Raw genomic sequence first — 26,054 nt, 5'->3', positions numbered from 1 at the left:
AGACAGTAAAAAGAGCAGTGGCTGCCAGGGGTTAGGGTGTGGGGATGAAGGATGAATAGGTGGAGCATGCAGGATTTTTAGGGTAGTGAAAACACTCTGTATGATACTACAATGTTTTCAGTTAGCTGACTTCACTCACTTATGTTACCGATGGCCACCTATCAGTATCTGAGTTTGTTATTCGTTACTTTTATAGCCCAGCAAAAAAAAAAAAAAAAAAAAAAAAACCACACACACAGAGAAAGAAGAGTCTATGAAAAGGGCCTTTACAAAAGGGTATACAAGGCATGAGGCAAGCCAGGAGGGAGGGTGTAACAACAGCCCAGGGAGTGAGAGAAGAAAAATGAAGTTAACAGTGTCAAATACCCCTGAGAGAGTCAGTCAAGATAAAGGCTGCAGGTCATCTGTGCCTTTAAAGAGAGCATGCTCCATTAAATGGGGTTAGAAATCAGATCACACAGTGCCAAGGAGTTACTGCATCTTAGAAACTGGAGATAATGCTTACAGACTGCTGCTATGGAGAGTTTGAATGAATTGGGAAAGAGAAATTGAACGGTAGTGGCGATGAAATCTAGTGAAGAGAGAGGTCAGTTTGTTTTTGTTTGTTGATTTACTTTTTTGGATAGAAGTTTGAAGACTGTGTATAGGTTGACGGAAAGGGGTCAGCAAAGAAGAAAAAGTTGAAGATAAAGGACAAAAAGGAAAAAACTAATGGCAAAAGCCTCAGCATCAGTGATTGACAATAAAATCAAACACAGGCTTTGCCTTCAATAGCAGGAAAGACTTCTAATCCTTTAAGATTGAAGGAAAAAAAAGTAAAAATGTTGACAGATGTAGCAGTTTGATACTGGAGGGAATTGCAAGGATGCAAAAGTAGTTTCCACAGAATGACCTCAATTTTCTTGTTAAAATAGCAGGTGCACTGAGAGCGAAGGGGAAAGATTGTATGTCTTAAGTGGAGTGATAAACTTTTGAAATAGTGGCTAACCACAGTCAGATGAAAGGATTAGTGAATGCTACTGAGGGGCTAACTCATATTAGAAAACCATACATCTGCAGTTGTATAATTTGCTCCTGTAGCACTCATGTGTCTGGGTGTAAGAAAAAATATTCATTACAGTTTGGATTCAAGGCTGCATATACAGTGTAAGAAAGGACAGGCTGTGGAAATGTTTAGGGTAAGCCGATGGTGTCCAAGCTAAATTCCAAGCAAGACTTGGAGAATATGAAAAGATCCAAGTCTCAGGGAATTAAAAAGCGAGAGGAAAAGGCTTTAATTTCATTTGTAATCTAACATCACTCCTCACTTAATCTTAGGTGTTTATTTTTTCCTTTTCTCTAATTTTCTCACTTTTTATATTCACTCTTAATATTTTGTAAGACATACTTTAGATACAAGGTCAGTTATAAGCAAATAAAAGGAAAGTAAAAACATACAGATGGTCAAAGAGAAGTACATTTTACTTTAATAAGGGAGGTTGAAATTTAAAGTGTGTCAGTTGAGTTTTAATTGAGAACGAGATGATGTAGGTGGTTAGGTTTTGTGGTTGATAAGGAGTGGACATTTATTGAGGTCGTAGGGGTTAGAGTTTAATTTGTAGTTCTAATCTTGTGATAATTTTGTCCCAGTGGGTCATTGGGCAATATCTGGAGACATTTTTTGTTTTTACAACTGGGAAGGTCTAGTGCCAGAGATGCTGCTAAACATCCTACAATGTGCCCCACAAAGAATTATCTGATTAAAATGTCAATAGTGTTCAGGCTGAGAAACCTGAATTAGGTAAACTATAAGAACGATGGAAGAATGAGAAAGGTAGGAAATCATCTGAAAAAAACACTGAAAAAAGGTGGAGGAGAAACCACCCAAAGTACAGGCACGCTGGGAGATGTAAGATTTGAAGATGTGCATTCGTGGGTGGTGGTGTGTGAGAGGTTAGTAGAGGCATTATTAGAAAGAGTCCATGAGAAACCAGATTTGTGGTACAAATGTGCAAATGGTTCCTGGGTTTAACTTTTCTAAAGCAAATACAGGGAAGATGAAAGCAAGGAAATTTAAGGGAAAGCTTATGTCATTTTCTACTTGCTTTTGAAAAGTTGTGTTTTAGTTATCCTTAAACAAGAGTTTCTAGTTCTTTCCTTCAAAGCTTGCAGGTGAATGAAACAAAGGTTAATATTGGTTCGGAAGGAATCTATTTTTGACCCAGCGACATGGCATGAGAAGTCCTCTTTTTCCCCCATAACTTTCCACCAGACAACTCCTGAATCACTCATTCTTCTTTTGTTTGTTTGTTTGTTTGTTTGGTTTTGGTTTTCCCAAAAGAGACAATACCAGTCGCCTTTTTTTGACCGACCTCATAGAGCTGAATTTCTTCTGTTTACAACATGTAATAAATACTCTCCGTTTTGTTTTAATTAAGTTAGACCCTCTAAACAATGTACATTTACTTTGTACTTTTTTAATACTCCAATACCAGACATTTATTCCCTTTAAATGATATATTGTTTATAATATCTGCCTTTTGGAAGATTGATGGAGGTGCAATATTTAATAGGTTTTGAGAGTTTCTAATACAAATATTGTTTATTTGTATGGCTAGATATTCCTATCACAGTGACTTATTAATGATGAAAAAGAACTGATTTTTACTGCTTTTTCTGCATACCAAATTGGCTAAACCTTTCAATTCTATTCAGTAAAGTCAATACTGAATGACTTTTAAGATAATGTCAATTTATGTGATAGGTTCATCTATAATTTAGATGGATTGCAAAAATATGGGCACAGTTATCTGAATCATAAATACCTCCACACTCCTGTGCTCAACAACTAATGTTTCATAGAAAAATTCTAACCTGATTATCATTAAAAGTAACCTTAAAGCTCATTTGTTGGTGATCACAAATAGCTTGATTAATTTTAATCTCCAAATCTAATAAGTCAAATATACAAAGGAAGACATATGTCCTTTAAAAAATTAATGTACCATGTGAATGAAGTAGTATTTAAATTCTCTTCTGTCTTCAATCCCAAGGCTCTTTTAAAATGATAAGACTGATGATAAAACAAAAAATATATACATAAAGATTTCTAGCACCACGTATCATCTATATTAGGGGTTCTCAACCCCAGGGCCACAAACCGGTACCGGTCCAGTACTGTCAGGAACTAGGCTGCACAACAAGAGATGAGCTAGTGTCATCGTCTCAGCTCCATCTCAGATCATCAGGCATTAGATTCTCATAGGAGCACCAGTCCCAGTGCCAAAAAGGTTGGGGACCGCTGATCTATATGTACTGTTATAGCAATCCTTAACTACTTTAAGTTTATAATATTTATTCGATTTTTAAAAATGAATTGGTTTCTGCTCCCCATACCCAGATGAACAGTTAACAGTCTTTACGCCTTTAGTAAGTGAATGGATTAATCCACGTTCAATTATATATTTCTTTATTGCAAACATTGGCGATATTTCATGTAGTAAATGTCTTATCATTTAAAAAATTTATGTCGTTTCTGGCAAATTTGAGGAAGACACATATAAGCTCCTTTACATATATTAACATTCACCTTAACAAATGATGATTTAGAAAACTTACCAGCAGGTGTTGTAACACACTTGTTTTTAGTTGGCACTATGTAGGAAAAAGTGATATTTATTTCTTTTGTGTAAATTATGCAGTATAAAGTTGTTAGGTTTATTTTAAAATTTCATCCCTCCTTACACTCTGTCTTTCCTTTCCTGTTTTCTTTTTGTTATAGCAGCATCACCATCTAACATAATACGTGATTAATTTTGTTTTTATTGCTTATGTGTTTCCACTTTCTGGAATGTAATTTCCTCTATGACAAAGATATCGGTATTTTTTAAATTTTAATCTGTATTATTTTTGTTTATTTTTCCCATTGTTTTATTTTTTTTAATTACAATCGACATTCAATATTGTATTAGTTTCAGGTGTACACCATAATGGTTAGATATTTATATAACTTATAGAGTGATTCCCCCCAGTAAGTCCAGTACCCTTTGACACTACACATAGCTATTACAATATTATTGACTACATTCTCTATGCTGTACTTACTTCCCTGAGACTATTTTTAACTACTAATTTGTACTTCTTAATCTCTTCGCCTTTTTTTACCCAGCCTCCCAAGCCTGGCAATCATCAATTTATTCTCTGTATCTATGTTTGTTTGTTTTGTTTGTTAATTTTGATTTTTAGATTTCACATATAAGTGAACTCATATGGTATTTGTCTTCCTCTGTCTTACTTATTTCACTTAGCATAATATCTTCTAGGTCCATCTATGTGGTTGCAAATGATATGACTTGATTCTTTTTTATGGCCGAGTAATATCCCATTGTGTGTATATATATACCACATCTTCCTTATCTAATTATCTATTGATGAGCACTGAGGTTGCTCCCATATCTTGGCTGTTGTAAATAATGCCACAATAAACATAGGGGTGCATAGATCTTTTCGAATTAGTGTTTTGGATTTCTTTGAATAAATACTCAGAAGTAGGATTTCTGGGTCAAAGAATAGGATTTGAAGAATTTTATTATTACTTTGGCTAATCATTCATATATATACACACACATATATATATATACATATATATATATATACACACACATATATATATGTATATATGTATGCTGTAGCCAAAGAAGCAAAAGAAATGAAAAATTTACTAAATATCTGTATATTCCTTAACGAATCAGAAAAACATTTTATAAGGATGCCTAGTATTTATTTTTATATTAACAGTGCTACTTTAAAAAGTAAAGCAAATTAATTTAGTTCTCTAATAAAACAAGATTTTCTTTTAACCACCTCCAATTTAACTAAGTAATACATTTATGGTATGAATAAATTTTTTAAAATCTTGAGATTTTGTTAAAAATGTATTTTTTAATTAAGAACATTTTCCTTATTATCTAATTACATATTAGCAATAACAATTTGGAATAGTTACATGGTTATAGCATAAAAATAGTAATGTATGAACTGCCAACCTTGAGACCTCATGAACTCCAGTATCTTCCTGAAGACTTTATGCTTCTGAAAACATCTTTTCAGTCTGTCGATATCTTCTTATTTTTTCCTTAAAAAAGAAAATTTGTTTCAATAAGGTATATAAGGTTATATTTTCAAAGAGTAAAGCTGACTACAAAGTACAAATATAATGACAGAGGACAATCAATAGAAATCTATTCTGGAATATAAATAAAGCATTAAATATAGAACTGAATGACTGAACTGTATATAATTTAGTGCAGAAAGAATATCCTTTCTGGAAGAATGTAGTAAACTTCTAATCATTCATACACACTTTCCTTTTTATTTATTTTCCTGCTATTTAATCAAATGTTTCTATGGACAAGAAGTTGAATTCCTTCCGTCTTATTAATCAGCATTGCACTAGATATAAGTAACTTTCTAGTCTCCAGAAGACTTGTTTCTTCAAGACACACAGAACTCCAGGAAAATTAACCAAAATATTATAGCTAAATAGTTGACGAAAATCACAATGAATATTTATTACATTTTTTGGTTTACTTAAAAAAAAAAACTATTTAATTCTAAAATAACAAACATTTATACATTTTGATTTTAAGATAACAGACTTTAAAAATTAAAAAAATTCTATAAAATAAACATGATTTAAGAAAAATCTTGTTTTTAAAATCACACAAAATGATCAGTACAATAATTTAAAAAATTGATAAAAATCTAGTAGTATATACACACTTTTATTTTTCCAGAACAAAACATATATAATCACTTTTTCTAAAGAATTAATGAACTTTACTTTATAATATGTTAAGGTAAGTTATTATGTCCATATACAAATATAAAAAAAAAATCCTAAAAAATAAGGTAGAGACACTTGTAAAGTGTGGTTTACTTATTGTGTTTCTACGATAGCCAGAAATTAACTATCACTAATCATAGACAATAACAATAGCTAATGTAGAAACTACATTAAATGAAGAAATAGCTTGAGCAAGCAACTTACGTTGATGTCATTCAAGCAAGCTGAAAATATCAAAAATCTTTAAGAAAAATAAAATTTTCTCAGGAAGATTCTGTTTCCAGGAGCCTCTGTCTTCCTTTAATCTTTATATGTATCTACACAGATATGTATGGATACATGAATTGTACTGTAGAACAAACTATAATATCTGCAGTAATAGCACAGTATTATCAAATTGTGGTTAGAATTATAGTTAATAGAGGTTATTGAGTCCAGTTTGGTTCTGGGGAAACCCAAGTTTATTTAGAAGAACTTGAGAAATTTTTCAAAGATTTATTCAAAATTCAATTTTAAGTATAATTTTAAATATCTTAAAACTCTGTTGAGAACAATACACTCAAGTGACAATGTACTAAAGACCACGGAAACAATAACTTGCATCACTTGTACTGATTTTGAGGAACAGTGCAGAATATAACTTTTTCTGTCTTCTCTGTCAATGATACACATTGTGAGATTGCAAGTCAAGCAACTAAATATTAACAAGCAAGCGTGCTAATAGATCTCTACCTGCTTATAATGTGTCCACTGAATACAAACTTTACAAAACTATTTGCAATTAAAACAAAATACTAAAAATAAATTTGACACTGCATTGAATATGTCTATAACTGTCATTTATAATCTTGTCAAATTTTCTTGTTAATGAAAATTAATTCCATATTACTAAAATGTCATTTTTACCTTCTGAGGTATCATTTAGGATTTTAATTTTTTGCTGCTATTATTAGGATTTTAGTTTTTGCTGCCATAAAAAAAGTGGGAAAACTGTTATCTATTTCAGTATCCCTATTTTACAAATAAGAGAACTGACTACTACATATTTGTGACATATAGCTAAATCTAAAGGTAAAAGTTAAGATTTTTGACTATTTTTTGTTTTAAAATTAAAATTAAAAACATAATTTTATTTTATAACCAAATAAATAAAAGAGTCTCTTTAGGCATTTAAGGTAGTCTTTTTACAGAAGCAAAAGTATTGAGAATCTAGTGATCTGAATTTACATACCTGCATTAACCTGTAAAGAGACTCTTGGTGATGTAAAAAGGGACTCAAACTCTGACCTGTTTGAAGGTCAAAGATATAAAAATATATTTGGTGGACAGGACTGACCCTAACTGAGGCCAGTCAAACCCAGGGAGAAAGTTCATCACAAAGGAAGAATTCTGAAAGAAACAAGTCATAGTCAATGCAAAGTTCCAAGTGTTGGGGATTTGAGGATCGATGCCAGTTCTGGGTACAATGTGTAGTAGCTGATGCCGAAAAACACTCCAATTCCAATTCAGCTCCTTGATTCTGTGAATGTGACTTGGGGACATTGGCTGTGTGAGACTGTGTGAAGAAGTGTGTGTGCAAACATGTGAAAGAGAGCACTTAAAGAGTTGTAATGCTAAGATCTATAGGTCAACAACACTCACTCTGAGACCCTTACAGTTTTGCAGAGGAATAATCCCTAGATAAACTACTTCAGAAAATCTAGGGGCTGCTATTCTTCCTTTGCAAGCCCTCTGGGCACATCAGTGATGGTCTGTCTACACAAGATATGTGGGAATTGCCATTTCCCCCCAAACCTATATCTGAGTTGCATATCCCCAACACAGCCTGTTATACCACTACTTGAGTGGGATCCCAATCTCATGGATGGCCTTAACAGTGACAAGTGACACCCAGGACTGATTTATGAGACTATAAAAAATATTCAAGGAGGGTAAAATTTATAGACGACTCAGGTCAACTATACTAATATAAATGTAAAGCCATTTGTCCTCACACATCTTTTCTTTGTGCTCATCTAAAGAGCTTTAGTTTCTGATTTTGTGTTCAATGAAAAATAAACATAACTTTTATTATCACTTAGAAATGTGAACCTAACACTTACTATTTATATCTGGTCTTTTCTAACATCTGGGGTTCAATTGAAAAATTCCTTGATAACCAGATTTTAAGTTAAAAATTCTTGCAATATTTTAGGGCTAGAGGGAAAAGTGAACACCACCTCTCCTTGTTCCAGGACCCTTGGCTTCCTGGTTGCCCACGGACATTACTGCAAATAATCCTATAAATCCCAGCATCCATTTGGAGTGGCAAGGGTCAAGATACTCTCCCACATTTGTCAACATTTTCTCTAAAAGGCACCTTAGTTAGGTCAGTGAGGCACAAAGTTCTTATAGTCATGTTTTAATCAATAGCCATGTTAGACTCACTGGAGTCACTGAAGGTCACGTCTCACTGGGAGCCAAGACTGAGCTGTAAAATTAGTTTGTGTTATTTTTAATGCACGATTCAATGATTAGCTATAAAGAACTATAACTGGTTTAAAACACTCTTATCTTGTTCCTGTCTTTTAAAAAATCTTTTTTTAGAAATGCTAGGGTTTCAAAAATAAACTTGTTCCTCCTAGAATCATAGAATTTGAGACCCCCAAGCTGATCACTACTACATGTCTGGAAGCCTGGCTCATACTAGCCTATGAACACAGTAAAGAAATGTGAATTTGCTGTTCAGTGTTTCTAAGGTGATAATAAGACTTACAAGTTCAGTACAATAATTTAATTGCATTTGCAACTACATCTCGAAATGCAGTATTGCATAATTAATATGCCCACAACCAGCAAAGACATCATTCACTATGAAAGACAGTTTCCTGACTGAAGCAAAGGGCCTAGAGCAAAGAAATCTAACAGGACAGATCAATCTACAAATCATGTAAAGTTTTACTCTATTTTTTAAGAGAATAAAACCCCACGGGCAGTCATATCGATTCTATTTAGAATTATTTCGCAAGTAACAAGACCACTTCAATGTTGTACCTTCACAGACATGCTGAACTGCAGTTATCAAAATATATGTAGCTCTTAATCCACTCATTTAACAAACAACAAAAAAATAAATTTTCATTTTTTTTCCTAAGGTGTGTTGGACTATAATAAAGCAGTATCATATGACCAAAACAGTTTCTAAAATGAAAATAGCATTTAGTCATCTTATTTCAGTAAAGTGGACAAGAATTATTGAAACAAATTAAACTAATCCTAGTAAGGCTATTTATATATCAGGTAGTCACCATAGGGTTCTTCTAATCAGTCAGTTGTGCCTGAAACTATGCAGACAATTCTCTAAATTGTTCAGATAGATTTCTGTGTAAAGGCATGAAAAATGACGTAACTATAATTACTTGGACTTTGCAAGAATTATAATATAACTTACATGAGAATTTAGGTAAAAATGTAAAAACATGAAGAAGTAGATAATTCCCCAAAATATTGTACATTAGCTGAACCAAGAAGAGGTACAAATTTGTCTAGACAGATTATAAAAGGGATTGAAAAGCTATTTCAGGTTCTACCGTAGCAAGGGCAAACAAGATCAGCAGGGTATAGGGAATCCTTAGAGAACCTTTACAACAAGGGTCTACCAATTGTTTAGATCATACATTACACAGTTTTTACTCACTCCATTCATCTTCACACTTCCTCCACTTATGCTATTTATCATTCATCATGGTAGTCTCTCCCTTGTATGTATACTCACCTCCAAGGCCTCTCTCTCTCTTCTTCAAATCAGTGTGACAAAAAATCAGTCAAGTTCAGCTGCCTTCCTACTATGAACCTGCCCCTAGCAGCTGAATAGATGATTATAACTAGAGAAAATGAAGGATATTGCATTACTGGCATAACTATTGATAAAAATGATAAAAATCTTCAAGTGAGTGCCCAGAAGTGCCTAACAATCTTATCACATTTCTATTATTAAAAAATTCATGTTTGAACTGTTACCACTAAGAGAGGCACCTTTGCTTCTTTTCAATTCTTCAACATTTCTTTTTATCTCCTCTATCTGTTTATGATACTACTTCTAAGAAAACTGGAAGAAGCATGATTCGATTTCCTCTTCTCACCACTACATACTATATATCCTTGATATCTGTACTCATATAGTCAGCCTTCGATCTTGTTAAAATGGAGAAAATGTTCTTTCTTGCACCTCAGATCAACTGCTTCTCTTAAGCCTGGGATTCCATTTCCTCTCACCAAATTTAAGTCTTTTCTACTTCAATCATATCCTTCCTTCCATGCATTGCCATTTTTTCTCCATTTCACTGGATAATTCCCATCTATCTACAAATATGTTGTAATGTCTCTCAACTTATAAAAAATTCCTTTACATCAGTTCCCCATCTCACTGTCACCTCATTTCTCCATCCTATTTTATAGCAACTTCCCAAAAGATGGCATTCTCTGTTACTCAGATAAAATTCTATATTAAAATTCCCAAAATGAGGCTTCATTTTCACAACTGCACTGAAATAGTACTATCAAGTGAACTTGGATATTGCCAGATCCAATGGTAAATTTTTAGTCTTTATTTTCCTTAACATCTCAAGAGAACTGACTCAATCACTTTCATTTTCTTGAAATATTTCTTTATCTGGCTTCTAGGACATTATGCATGAGGTAGGCTTGTCTTCTACCTCATTTGCTGCCCTTTCTCAATCTGCTTGGCTGGTTTCTTCCATTCTTACTGACCTCTAAATTCTTTAGTGAACTGAGATTGGAGACTTCTCTATCTGACTCTTGCCTAGAAAAGCAGATCCTATGTCTTTAAAAACCACCATTCATTTATGAATCTCGAGTTTAGATCTCTAGCCTGAATCTCTTCTCTGAGCTTTAGATTCTTATATCTACTGCCTACTTTACTCTACAGCTCCCCTTGAAGTACTAATAGACTTTACAAACTCAATAGGTCAAACAATAATAATAAAATGGAAGGAAGGAAGGAAGAGAAATAACATACTCCAGACTTCTTCCTGCTACCTCGGTCTTTCCCATTTCAGTAAGTGGCATAACTATTTACCCAATGACTCATATTAAAAACGTAGCTCCTTAAGAAATGGCTTATTCTACGATTGTGGTGAGATAGATACAAGACAAACCTGAAGGATCTTACAGTGTTGGAAAGTAAGGAAAGGAGAGGAAAAAAGATAGGCACAGGCATGTCAAAAAGACACAAGAACTGACCTGAAAAAACTCTCGATGGTCAAAGTTGGAATAATTTAAGCAATAAAAATTATGATAGTATTAGATTTTAACCCCAAAAATAACAATGAATATTTATGAATCTATACTGAATTAGAAGACAAAAAAACAAAGCTTTCTTACAAAAGAATTCCAAATAATATATGCAGATACTCCAACCACTTCAAGAAGTGGATCTTGATCCCTACTCCCCACCTTAAGAGTGAGCTGTACTTAGTAAGTTGTTTTGAAAGAACAGATTATAAAAAACAGAAAGTAGTAATGTTACAGTGGAGAAACCTGACAGATACCATCTTAATTAAATGACTAATATTACCAGTGATACCTAATGCTGATATCATCTACTCTCTGATATGATTTGATAAAAAGAGCACTTCATTTCTGTAGTATTTTCCCCTCAGATTCATAACTCCAGTTTAATCATGAAAAAAGAAAAAAAAAAGAAATTTGAGGAACATTCTAATTACACTCTTCAAAAAAAGTCATGGTCATGAAAAACCAGAAAAGACGGAGAAACTGAGGCAGATCGGAGGACCCGAGGAAGACACGATGACTAAATTTGATGTGGTATCCTTGAATAGTTTTTAGGATAGAAAAAAGACATTTGTGGATAAACTATGAAATCTGAAAAAAATCTATAGTTTGTTTAATAGTACTACACCAATGTTAATTTATTCAGGCAAGTTGACCATGGTTATGTAAGATGTTAGCACGGGGGGAAGCTGAGCAAAGGGTCCATGGGAACTAACTGCTATTTTTGCAACTTTTTCATTAATCTAAAATTATTGCAAATAAGGAGTTTAGTTTTAAAAGCCTAGGGATTATTCATGTTCATCTCTCTCCCTCTCTTAAATCCCACAATCCGAACAATCAAAATCTTCTGCCAGCTCTACCTGTAAGATGTGTCCTGAATCTGACCACTTCTCATCAAGTCCCCTTATCTCTCACTGCTACTACCTGACAATAATCTCCCACTTATTCTCTTGGCCTTCTCTATTGACTCCCCCATTGCCTATTTACACAAGTGTCAAACTCTTTGCTAACATCATTTGTTCTTTCTCTCTAGAAGCCTCCTTCCACTCTAGATATTGTATGGCCTACTCCCTCACTTCAAGTCTCTACCAAAATAGCATCTCTTAGGAGAGGCCTTTTATGATCATCTTATTTAAAATAGCTATATCTATTCTTATACCCTAACCCTGCTTTATTTTTCATCACAGTACATTTATGACATCATCATATTATTCACTTATTCATTTATTATTCTTCTTGACTACTAATGTAAACATCAAGAAGGCAGGGACTTTATCTTGTTGAATGAGCAAATAAACATCTATTGCTTGGGACTTATGGGGGAAAGTGCAATTGTATCCAAAGCTTGTAGAAATATGAGTTTTGCTGCCTTTTTGAAGAAGCAATACACTGATATCTATTAAGCCAATTTTCCCACTCTTAGAAATCTATCCTATAAAAAGTAAAGCACCAGTACATAAAGACGTTTTCAAAAGAACATGTATTACAGACTTGCTCATAGTAACAAAAACTAAGCTGAAACAAATGAACACTTATAGTGGAGAGATTGATTAAAATGTGATATATCCATACCTTGGAATATTTGGTAGCCATTAAAAAGAATAAAATGGAGCTATAACGAATAACTTGGGGAGATTTTTATAAAGTATTATTCAATGAAAATAACCGAGGTGAAGAAAAATGTATGTCATATGATCTATTTTTGACAAAAACTTTTCTGGGAATATATATGTTTATCTACAATTATATGATATTTAAAAAATGTGAAAGAATATAAACAATATGAATTACCTACTGAAGCAAGAGATATGGATGAAGGACAAAGGGGGAAAAATGGGAAAAGCCAAGCAAAATAAAAAAAGAAAGAAAAAAGAAAGGAGGAAGGGATAAGAGAGAGAGAGAACATTAAACAAATTCTGTGATATGATATTTATGATTTTACATTAAAATTCATGTGTGCCTGCCTTAAAGAGAATTATTCAGGGAAATAAATTTTGAAGCACAGAATGGTTTTTGGACATTGGGCCCCCAATTTTTTCAAGAAGAAACCAACTTTTAAATACCAAATTGATTGCAGTGCTCCTTAATCTCACAGAGAAAATAGAGAATCACTGTTAGAATTGATCAGATTCCCAAGAAATACATAAATTCTTACAGATGGTCCTAGGAACATAGCTAAATTGCAGACTGTGTTAGTCAGTGTACTTTCATGCTCAGCTGCAGAAAATAGAATTCAAACCTAAAAAAAGAAAAAATCGATATCTACCAACAGGAATAAAAGAGGAAGATCTTTCAAGCATTTGTTCCCTCAAGTTTTAATGAAGCAGCCTTCGGTATCTACAGCATTTTCTCCTGGAAACCACATGGTTACTGACTGTCCTGCAGGACAGAAACACTTAAATAAAATTTTGAATGAGGCTGCCTGGAAACTTTCATTCTGTTTAAAAACATGAGGAACATATCACACACTTTCTGTTGTATATGTCCTTATCTTCTCTGCCACAATAAGATTTATAAAGCTTCACAAAGATTCCCCTCCAGAGAATGCCTAGCACCTAGTGTTTAAATGTTTTTCAACTTCTCCACCTTTCAAAAACACTGCATGTTGTAACAGACAGATTTGTGGTCCATATAATCATGTAATTAATCTGGCTTCAAAGTGGTCTCCTTATAACACTGTGGAGCACATGGTGCCAATGTCAAGTATAAAGTGTGGATAAAGGAAAGAAGGATCCATTCACTGGATATTATATAATGAATTCCATTACAAACATCTGTCAGTAGATAGGCTTTATGATAGATGACTTTTAACAACTGATTTTACTGTAAGGTGGATATTGAATGAACCTTGAATGAAAATGTTTAAAAATATGGGTAGAGGAATATATATTCAATGCAGTTCGAGAGAGAAATATTAGTGGCATGATAATGTAATAAAAAGTGCTTAGGCTCTAGAATACCAAAAAACACAGGTCGACATCTCTCTGATGTTTTTCATCTTTCTTATTTCTCTGACTTTGAGCAAATTACTTAACATCCGTTTCTTCATCTGTTCAATGGGCATACAAACTCTGGTTTTATATTTTGTAAGAAAGATAAGGCATTTAAAACAACATGTGACTCACAGAAGATCTTCAATGTATTGATTTTATTAACCAGAAAAAGAAAAAAAGGACAAAATATGATAGAATATTTATAAATTTTATCTCAATTGGCATGAGATAGTTTCACTATTCACTTATGAAGAATTTTATTATGCAGTGCTGTTTCTAAAAATAAGTAATTTAGATATTCATATTTATTAACTATGGGATCAAAATAAACTACTAATATGGTAGTTATTATTAGTTGCCCAATATATTATTAGTTGCCCAATATATTTTTCTTCCTTCCATTTCTTTTCTAGAAGAATGGTAAATGAATAAGATCTAGCCAATCAAAGGACCTCATCCCTTGGCCACAGTGATTGGTTCAGTGAAGGGCACGTGACCCATGCTAGGGTTATCAGTAAAGGTTCAGTTCAGAAAACAGTCAATGCTAGGGGGTCCAATGGAAGGAATTTCATATGTTGAAATAGTTATAAGGATTTTGTAAGAGCTGAGATGCCAAACAAAACAGAGAAAACAAAATAACTCAGCGATTAGCAACAGTTGGAGGAACAAAGGAAAGAGTGATGTCACCAGAGCTCAATGGTGGGAGCCAGATACTTTGGGAGGCTGGCTGCTGCTGCTGCAAAAGGGCTGTAATCACTAAAGCAGGCTTATTACAGCAAGGGCTGAAACCATGTAGATGCAGTGGCCACTGGAAATACCACCTGATGCCTGGATGAATGGGTTAGAATACTCTGGTTTATCTCCTTCATCCTGCTCTGCATTTTCCCACTAGTGCCTCTTATTGGCTAGATCCATATGGAAGTCAATAGAGAAGGCAGTCAGGAAATGCAATTTTCAGAAGAAGGGCAGAGAATGGATCTGAAAACAAGTTGGCACATAGTTGGCACATTAAGATAATCCTGATGAAGATGAGATATTTCATCATCTACACTTTTGGAGCTAGAGGTAGAAGAGACTGCCCCTCAACTTCAAGATCACAGTGCCAGGAAGATGTATACGTCTATGTGGAGGCAGATATCTTCCACAGATCATTAGGGAAAACCATAACACCCCACCCCACCGCATGCAGTAGGAGGAAATGAGGCTTTCCCATAGCGAGGAGACGGCCAAGTCATGGGGGGCGGGGAGAGCACTGAGGTTGTCATATGATATGACCTCACCCCTCTTTCTCAGTTACATGAACTTTTTTGTTTAAGCTACATTGAGTAGGGCTTTTCTCACTTGCAATTAAATCTCAACTATGATCATTAACTGATTATTTTAAAGAGGTGCTAGCACAAATGCCAAGTATTACCAGTAGAATAAGTGAAATTAAAGAATGGATATAGTCATGTATTGCTAGTAAAAGAAATTAAATGAATGTGTTTATGCTGACAAGTCTTGGTTGACCATAATACTGAGTCAATTCTCTCTTTCTCTCTTTTTTTAATCTTAAATAGGAAATTTAAATACTATATATATGTATATATATAGTATATATATATATATATTACGTATGTATGTTTATTATGTATGTGTGTATGTGAGTGTGTGTGTGTGTGTGTGTGCGCCTTTTAAGATAGAGGAGCCAGTTGATTTCTTCGATTTATGCCTGGTAATAAGACTACAAAAAGAATGCAGATCAATGTCAGATGGAGACTATCAAAACAAAAATTAGCCACAAAGAAACAAAAATGTATTTGAAGTTAAGCTGAAGCACAATATGTGGGATGTCAAACAGAGCAGTTTTGTCCTTTTATCCTACTTTAACAATTGAGGAGAGATTTATTTTAATATAAAATAAGTGGATGATTTATCCTTTAACCCATCTGCAAAAAAGATAGAGGCCCAGGCAACACTGTATCTATTTGTACTGAACACTGATGTTTATAGCTTTTCCTTCTTTTGCATCAAGCAATATCTATGCTTTATCTTTTACTACTCCCCAGTGAAGTGGAAAATAGAAATCAATGGGTTTTGCTTTATAGTATAGAAATCCTTAGAATCCTAAAGGTGGTTAACAATTTTTGTTTTGATTATCTAGAATTGAGAGTCATATTTTACTTATCTTACGATAAGTATTTTTGTTTGAAGAATGAACTTTTAACTGCAAAATTCCTCCATATCTGTCTCCACTTAATGATGTATCTCTCCAGGTCAAAGTTTTCTGGTTATCAGGAAACTGATTAACTTCTGTATAATGTTTCAGTTGAAAATGATGTTTTTCATGTCTATTAGTCTGGACTTCTCATCTAGTATATATGTTTCCTGGGACAAGAGCATACCTTTACTGTCTGTGCTCTGTTATAAGTCTTCAGTGTGGTCTTCATTACACAATGTGCTTCATTAATTCTCTTAGGAATAGAATCTTAATAGACTCATGATATATGTGAAGAATTTATATCCTTTCAATCATGGGAGGTACAAAGGGCAGGAACATGAGAGTTTCAGCATTTAGCAAAACTAATTTTAGTGGGAATCAGTATAGATGAGTTAAACTTGACCAGAATCTCAAATTTATCAATTCCAGTGGTATTTCATTTTATTCTAAATGGCATTAATGTAGATGAGGACTGAAGAACCAACTGTATTTAATGCAGGTTATTTTTTTTTCATTAATAATTTTGAAAACACTTATCTATAATAATAGATAAAATAATAGAATAAATATTTTATTTTACTGTGGATTTTATATCATATACCACAGTGTGGTGGTTAACAATGCTAGCTCTGGCTCTGGAGTTTAAGCAGGTTTTGATTCCAGCTCCAGCCTTTACAAGCAGTGTCAATTGTCATGTTAGATATCCTTTCTGCTTCTCAGCTTCCTCATCTGAAACATGGGCATAACCCCACCAAGACCACCACTCTCACTCACCTCATAGGTTGTCAAGTGAGGATTAAATGAGATTATGCTTCTAGGACATTCAAAACTAAAATAAAGGCTCAAACCTGTAAGAGTTATTGGTGCTTTTACACACCATTTACTTCATATCATTTGTGTATATAAGCGATTTTGAAATGTATTTCAAATATATTTTATTTAATGTTTTTTTTGTAACCTTCACCAACATCTATTCATTTTCCCCAACCTCTAGCAATCTGGTAACCACCCATCTACTCTGTTTCTTTGAGGTGGATTTTTTTTTAAGATTTCACATATATGTGAGATTATACAGTATTTCTTTCTCTAACTTATTCTACTTAGCATAATGCCCTTAAGCTTCATCCATGTAGTTGCAAATGGCAGAATTTTCTTTTTTTATGGCTGAATAATATATCATTATGCGTGCATGTGTGTGTATTTTCTTTTTCCCCTGATGGACACTTAGGTTGTATCCCGTCTTGGCTACTGTAAATAGTGCTGCACTGAACATGGGAATGCAGATATGTCCTTGAGAGAGTGTTTTCATTTCCTTTTGATATTTACCCAGAATTGGAATTGCTAGACCATATAGTAGTTCTATTTTTAATTTTTTGAGGTACCTCCATACTGTTTCCACAGTGGCTGCACCAGTTTACCTTCTCACTGACAGTGCACAAAGGTTCCCTTTTCTCCATATCCTCCCCAACATGTGTTACCTTCTGTCTTTCTGATAATAGCCATTCTAACAAGTGTGAGGTGATGTCTCATTGTAGTTTTGATTTGCATTTCTCTGATTAGTGATGTTGAGCAACTTTTCACATATACTTGTTAACTATTTTTTTTTTTTGGAAAATATTCTATTTAGGACCTTGTCCATTTTTTATTGTTTGTTATTGACTTGCATACATTCCTTATATATTTTGAATATTAACCCTTTATCAGATATATGGTTTGCAAATATTTCCTCCATTTCATAGGTCGCCTCTTCATTTTGTTGATTGTTTCATTTGCTGTGCAGAAGTTTTTTAGTTTGATGTAGTCCCATTTGTTGATTTTTGCTATTGTTACTTGTGCTTTTAGTGTCATATCCAAAAACTCATTGCCAAGACCAATATTAAGGAGTTTTTCCTGTTTCTTCCTCCAGGAGTTTTACAGTTTCAGGTATTACGTTTAAGTTCTTAATCCATTTCAAGTTAAATATACAGGACCAGGTTCATTCTTTTGCTTATGAATATCCAGTTTTCCTATACACTTTATTAAAGAGACTATCCTTTCCTTATTGAATATTTTTGGCTCCCTTCTGAGATATTAGTTAACCAGGCATACATAGGTTTATTATGGGGGTCTCTATTCTGTTCCATTGATCTATGTATCTTTTTATGCCAGTACCATACTGTTTTAATTGCTGTAGCTTTGTAACATAGTTTGAAATCAGGAAGAGAGATGTCTCTAGCTTTGTTCTTTCTTAATGAAACATATTTTAAAATAAATTTTAAAATAATGTTGAACATTTTTAAGGATCCCTTAATGCACAAACATTGCCAGACTAAATTAGACCCTCACGTGAGACTAAATAAATTACTTTATGTTAAAAGAGAGTCAAAGGCAATAATTTCATATTAGAAAATATCTTTTTCAGTTTATATTAACAGGTCAATTAAAAAATAGAAGTATCTTAATATATACTAATGAAGAATTTGATGTAACTTTATCTTCATTACCAATTAAAAACTCTTAATGGGAGGATACCTCCTTAATGTAGGATAAAAGAGAGACTATGGCCAAATTAAAGGTAAAACCTTGGAAGCATTTTCATTAAAAGAAATAAAATCTATGCCTTTCTTAGTACCAAAAATAATTTCTTAGAACATATATTAAAAGTCTCATTTGTAATAGGCCTAAAAATATTTTAAAAAGTTAGAGACTCGGCAAAGAAAATGCTCTGCAAGAAGAAAAGCACAAACTCTACTGTGGGTAAAACAACAGTTAAATATGGAAAAATATATGGCATTCCTGGAATGGAAAAGCAATATTGTAAAGATGTCAATCTGCCTTGTGGCCCAAATTAACCTATAAATTTAATGTAATTCCACTCGCATAGCAATGGTTTGTCTGGAAACTTGACAACATTCTTTTAAAAATTCAAATAATCATGTGAGACTAACTTACAGAGTCTTTAAAGGGTATGATAGTATATTGTGTTTATTTTCATAGTAGTGGGTTAGGGAAAATTGGGAACTTAGAAAATTATCTTCCTATTTCACACAATATTAATTTTCAAGTATTCTAAAGATTTAAATATATAATAAAAATTTATGAAAATGCTAGAAGAGATTATTTGCGTGCAATCAATTTTGGGAGTTGAGAAGGTCTATCTAAGCATTTACTAAAGGCTGAATCCATGATATATTTGACTACATGAACATACTTCGATGACAAACATAAATAAGAGTTAAAAGATAAATGACAAGATAGGAAAAATATTAATGCATATGTGTTAATTAAGTGATCCTTAATATTATAATATGAAGCAATAAAAATCATCATAATAAAAAAACAAAATAGACAATACAAATACACACACACACAAATAAATATATAAACAATTAGTTTCCTAGTATACAGAAAAATTCAAGTTAAAACACCAACGAAATACCAGTTTTACCTACCAAACTGGCCAAGGTATATCTGTCTGTAAATACATATATATGTATGCATATACAAATAGAAAGAGAGAGGGAGAGAGAGAGAAAAAAAATATCTAGTTAGACAAGATATTGTGGAAACAGTTACTAGAAGTGGGCATCCAAATTGGTAAAGCTTTAGAGGGCAATTAAAAGGATGTCCTTTGAATCATGCTTTCTATCTTTAGGGATATACTCTAAGATTTATTCAATAAGCATATCATAACAGTAGAAGTTACATCAGTGAAAAATTATGGAATGCTATTACAATAAATGAACACAATAGTTTTGTTGGGCTAAAATATATGAAAACAAATTGAGAATACATATTGTGAAATATTTAAAAATATATAAATAACAAAAATTACCTATAATTTCACTATCCATAGAAAACTTCTGTTAAAGTTTTCTATATTTTTGTTTCTCTTTTTACTTCTGGATCTTATTAAATTCATACCTTATACATATGATTTTACAAATGGGATGAAACTGTTATAGTATTTTGCAAACTTTATTAATGTAAACATATTTTTATGTCAGTGGATACACGTATTCAATTGTTTTTATTAGCTATATAGTAATACTGTATAGGTTTTTATAGATTATTTAACCAACTGCATAGTATATGGGTTCTGTACAATTTTTCCATAAGAAAAAATACTGCAAAATTCATCCTTAAAGCTAAAATTTTTTAGACAAATTTACCTTTTTAAAGTAATAAATTAATATTAACAGATTGATTAAAATATTTCAATGTTCTAAACTTAGAATATTGAATTCTAGCTTTCTAAAAAATTTAAAGGTTGGTAAACTATGTAGGGAGTTTGGAGAGTGATTTAATTTATACTGGCAATAATAAATGCACAAATGGAAACTATATGAACGTCTGATATGAAAACGTATTTTTCTTGGGTCTGTACCTATCGAAGAAGACCCTAATTACATCCAACAATCTTCATTAACTTCTATATAATTAGCCCATTTCAGTTCACTCATGTCATTTTTAAGATGACAGAAATCACATAATTAATTGTCATGTCATTTCTAGAAAAGTCATGAACATGCCAATCAAAATAACATTATTTAGTACCTAATGTTGTGAGAATCAAATAAAAAAATTTGTTTAAAGTATCTAGCACAATGCCTGGCAGATGACAAAATTATTGTATATAATAAAGCTCACTATTACGATTATTACCATTAAGCAATGTGAGAATATAGGACACAACCCTTGCCATTAAGGAGCTTAAAGTAATTTTAATTATAAATTTCAACCATTTCTATATTTTAACTGCAAAGCTAGTGAATGCTAAAAAAGAACTATTCTGTTGAAAAAAACAAGGTTTATTTATGCTATGTTTAGCATTTTTGTATTTAATTCATTTTATTTTTCATCAAAACATATGTTTATCTCATATTGAGGGAAATTTTAAAATATATACACTTCTTTATTAGCGTCCTTAAATTATTTAGTCAAGTTTACTTCCTAGGTTTTCTTTTGCAATCTCTCTGACTTTATGCATTTTTTAAAAAATCTAGGCAAAATGCATGATATGTTTTACGTAGCCATAATCTTAGCATAGCATTTAACTTTAGTATTGATTAATGACCACCATAATTGTCAGCCTAATCAATTCTTTTAGTAAGTATAATGTCTTTAAAATGCGTGTATGTCTGTGTATATAAAATACAGATATTATATATATTATATATTATAATAATATCATTTTGGCTTGGAGATAGTACATATTTCAGATGAAAATGTTTAATTATCTAAAATATGTACTACCCTCTCCAAGCTAAAATTAACTTTAGTTAGAAAAATTAACTATGTTAAAATTAATAGTCATTATTTCTTCTAAGCCCAGTTCCTCAAAGATGGAATTAAATACCCCAAACTCTGGCCTTGTTAAGATTTAAAGTATATGTAGTTTTTTTTTTAAATGTAGAAGTTATAGGCATTCGAGCAAATTTTAAGATGACGTTTATTAAATATTATTTATTGTGAATCCTTAAAGTAATTTTATTAATATGATTTAAAACTAAAATAGGTACATTTTCATGTTACATATTTCCATTAACATTATCACTCAATCATGGCTTAAAAATGTATGGCATTGCATACATTTTGGTCTCCAAATATCACAATTAATAGGGACCTATTGTTTTATTTCAGTCAGAAATATCTAGCGCTTTTAGCACCCTGGCGATATTTACCAGCTTGCACAGTGCTGTGGAAATTGTTTTCACAGAGTTTGGGGTTATTTTAGAGGGGAGGGTGGTCATGCTAATTTAGACCACTTCAAATATCCATCAAGGATTTAAAGTGATTTAATAGTTCATTATATAAACCAAGTTTCATAACACTTCATTCGAATTTCTAGAACTGTAAATTACATAAATCAGTCTTTATTACTGTTCCATTGTTATAGTATTTGTGAGATAAGATAAAATCAAATGAACAAACTGAGTGTCCATTTCAAGCTTAACTCACTACAAATACTTTCCCAGCTGAAAATTAAATATCATTAAAAGAAAATGGTTTCCTAGTTTTTATATGTTGGCCTTTGATTGAAAATCCAATATTTGTCTTTTGTTACATTTATTATGATTGCTCTTCCTTCATTACATTTAAAAAGTATACTTTTAACCTTAATCTAACTCTCAGTGAAATTCAGTAAATTTAAGACATTTAATTATTCTAGTTCATGCCAGGATCACTATAGCTGAACATATAAAACATATGGTACAACAATTCTATGCCCTAACTTATTCCCAATTTATTCTCAAATTCCTCAGGCATAAAAGAAGCACCAATTTCAGAGTACAAACAAGTACTTTCTGGAGTGAAATGGTTAAATATTGCAGCCAATTCAGAAATAGCACCAACTGGCTCAGTTTTTTTTTTTTTCTTTTTTTAAGCTGGACCAGGTTTAATTCTTTTCTGCATTCACATGCACACAAATATATTTCCCTTAAGCTGTCAGAAGCATCAGACTGCCTGATCTGCATAATGAATTTTAAAATCTTTTGAGAAACACAAGGACATTTGCTTCAAGGCATTATGATTTCATCATCGCCATCAAAAACAAGTATAAAGCCAACCAGTCTCTGATATTCAAACCAAAGCCAAAAGATCATGGTACTTTAAAAACAGTTGCTAGAATTGTAACCATCAAAATTCAGAGACTCATGGACATGAACAATGGACTAGTGGTTATCAGAGGGTAGGGGAGAGGAGGGAGAGAAGAAATAGATGTGGAGGGGATTTAAGTCATTTTGTCAATTAAATTTAATTAATTAATTAGTTAATTAATTAAAAAAAAAAATTCATTTGGATCTATTTTTCGAGTCATGATATTTTGCAGTTGGGCAATCTTTTATTTGTTGCTGTGACCACTCCTAAGTAATCCCAAAATAGGATTGTGATTCTTATCAAGAGGTTTACAAAATGCAAATACTCTAAGAAATATTGTCGGACGAAAATATTCTGGTGACTAAAGTGAAGATGGTATCGTTAATATTTAATAGCAACTTTAATTCTTGTGCTCTTTATGAAATATAGCTACAGTATTAATTCCACCTATGAACATCTTGAGTAAATAATAGATGTGGAAAATTGGAAGATTTTCTGTGATGTATTTCATATCTCAGGATAATAGTCTTATCTCTTGAATGATGTGAGAAACAGTACCATTAACACCAACACTACCTTCATTTTTAGTTTTTCATGATAGCTGAGTTAAAGCCATAAACTGTATTTTTCTAGATTCACTATGATATTCATATATAAAACTTTGTTTGAAGTGTAATCCAATGGTGTTTTTAAGTTTAAAGCCAAATTTAAGTTTTTGAGGGCTTAAAACAAATAAGCAAATATAAAAGCCAATTCTGTACCTAGCCAGCAAATGGAATATAATTACTCCATTTAATCAGAAGCTGTGACTAAGTGACTCTAATCGAAATGCAAGGTAAATGGGTTTCTGAGGTCTTGAATTATTGAACAAGTAATGTAGGGTCCTGGAGTTCAAGGAATGGAAAGATATCATTATCCTTTATAAGGGAGAGTCCAGGATGCCCATTCACCCCTCTGGCAATGTACAAAGGTTTTACTTTTAAAGTAAATGAAATAATCCTCTATTTGGTAGCTGCTGTTAAAGATGCACACTGCATACTTCATCTCACCTTCTTTTCATTGTAACATTTTCACATTATCACAAGTAGCATTATGTCACCAAGACAAACCAATTTCCTTCATGTAAATGTAAAACAACATGTTTGCTGTAAGATATTTCCATCAATGTCAGTGACATACAAGGAAAGTCTCAACAGTCTGTCTTGCCACTTATGGAAAGGGGAAAGCAAATTGTTTATTCACACTCAATTTAATTCTCTGTTCACTATTTCTTTAGCTCATTGAATTTATTCATAAACTCATCACTGGCACTATATTACATCCAGGAAATATTAGCGCTTTCACCACAAACCAACTGGAAAAAAAAAAAAGGCATAAGGAGATAAGGTGCCAATTACTTTTACCAAAAGATGGACTCATTCATTCTATTTCTAAGAGGACCTGGCACAAAAGATACAGCCATGTCTTTCACTTGATAATTGGGTCCCTCCACTTAATAGATAGTGATGTAGCAGACCCATCAGAGACTCTAGGTATCTACAATAAAGTCCTCTGCTAGCAGCACACATTTAGATTCTTGTCAAGTTACTCTCCCTGGACCTCAGTCTCCACATCTGTAAAACAAGGGAGTCAGCCTAGATGTTCTTGAAGGCTCTATTAGTTCTTTTTTTGAATTCAGAATAAGGGTTGACCCTTTACTATTGTTTTTGTCTCACTGTGTTACATCCAGAGCATTGGATCTCCTCAGAAAAATTAAAATAGGTTCTCTTCCACAATTTGCCCAACTTTATAAAATAATTGATAAGGTTTTATATTGAAGATCTGGCTAAGAATAGTCCACAGTAACAGAAAATCCCCCATAGGTCACATTTTCCAACCATCCTTCCTTGCTCCTTCTTCTCACTTTTTATCCCAAATCATGGTTCTGGATCACACATTCAGTAACAAGGTGTTCAGTGATGCCCATCTCCATTTCCTTACAAAGAAGTAGGAGTAATGTTTCCATCAAAACCCTTTGAAGACTCTCCAAGAAAAGTACATTAACAGCAGTGCTGGAAAAAGCTAATTGAACTTTGAAGCTGCTTTTTTTAGTAGCCTGACTTTTCCTCTGTATACAGTTGATGTCTCTTCCTCCACAGACTCTCACAATGGTGATAAAACAGAGAAGTTATGACCAAATATCAAAAACAGTTATTGAATAGTTTATTTTATCAAAATAAAACCACTCTACTCCAACTGTTGCCCTGCCAGGAAACTGTTCCAGTGTCCATTGCAAGTGCCTGACCTAAATTCTTCAAACCCTCTAAACCACCAGAACACCACTTTCATCTTGAAAGCATCTTGAGCCACAATTATAAAGACCTGACAGTGTTTAAATGAACATTATAGGTACTTTGTGAACTCACAAGCTATAGAAATCAATAGGAATCTTGCATAGAGAAGTCCTACAATTGATTTTTCCAGGAGAGTCAATTTGTAACTTTAGGAGAGGCACAGATACCAGGGAGGTTGTAAGTATGCTGGAGGTTAAAAATAAAACATCACAGGCATGTGGAAAATGCTGCACTGTAAGGGATGAGGTGTATCTCAGAGAATTAGGGTCTAGATTAATGATGTTTTTCAGGAGTGGCTAAAGGGAAAAACTTGAAGAATACTAGGCAGCTCCTTCACTGTTGAAAAAGATTCATCTATTTCAGAAAATGTGTTTAATAGAGTGTTTCTGAGGATCTCGAATTTAAATGTATACTGTTGCTTTTCAAAGGATAAAAACATCCAGTGGACTCGGTCTCTCCTTTTTAAAATTGTCTGAAATTATAAAAATAATGTATTGCATACTTAAAATTTGCCAAGAGGGTAGATTTCAGAGGTTCTCACCACCACCACCACCACCTCCCCCCCAAAAAACCCAAAAGTTGTGAGGTCATGGATATGTTAATTAGCTTTATTATGGTCATTTCATAATGCATACATATATCAAAGCATCATGTTGTGTACCTTATACATACAATTTTTATTTGTCGATAAAGGTAGAAAAAAAGAATTCTCTAAAATTAATCTATTTACTCAATAAAGAAGTTTAAGCATCATTCAGTGCTCATGTTCTCTTCTAACCATCCTGGGTGACAAGTTTTGTGCCCTCTACAAGGCTATGCAGTCACTTAGA

At 32.8% G+C, this 26,054-nt stretch overlaps 1 protein-coding gene across 3 annotated transcripts in view; it reads right to left on the bottom strand.

The window, feature by feature from the left end:
- CSRNP3 (cysteine and serine rich nuclear protein 3) overlaps positions 1 to 26,054 on the bottom strand; it is a 162,921-nt gene that overhangs the window by 126,890 nt on the left and 9,977 nt on the right. For all 3 annotated transcript variants that reach the window (XM_039855331.1, XM_039855332.1, XM_039855333.1), the window contains one exon: positions 5,025 to 5,113. In XM_039855331.1, the coding sequence (XP_039711265.1) occupies positions 5,025 to 5,037 (13 nt within the window). In that variant the 5' untranslated portion in view covers positions 5,038 to 5,113. The remainder of the gene's footprint in view (positions 1 to 5,024; positions 5,114 to 26,054) is intronic.

This window comes from Pteropus medius, unplaced genomic scaffold (genome assembly GCF_902729225.1).
Source record: "Pteropus medius unplaced genomic scaffold, Ma_sr-lr_union100, whole genome shotgun sequence".
NCBI classification, from domain to species: domain Eukaryota; kingdom Metazoa; phylum Chordata; class Mammalia; order Chiroptera; family Pteropodidae; genus Pteropus; species Pteropus medius.
Note: the sequence above shows the minus strand (reverse complement) of the source record. Positions and strands in the feature narration are given on the sequence as shown.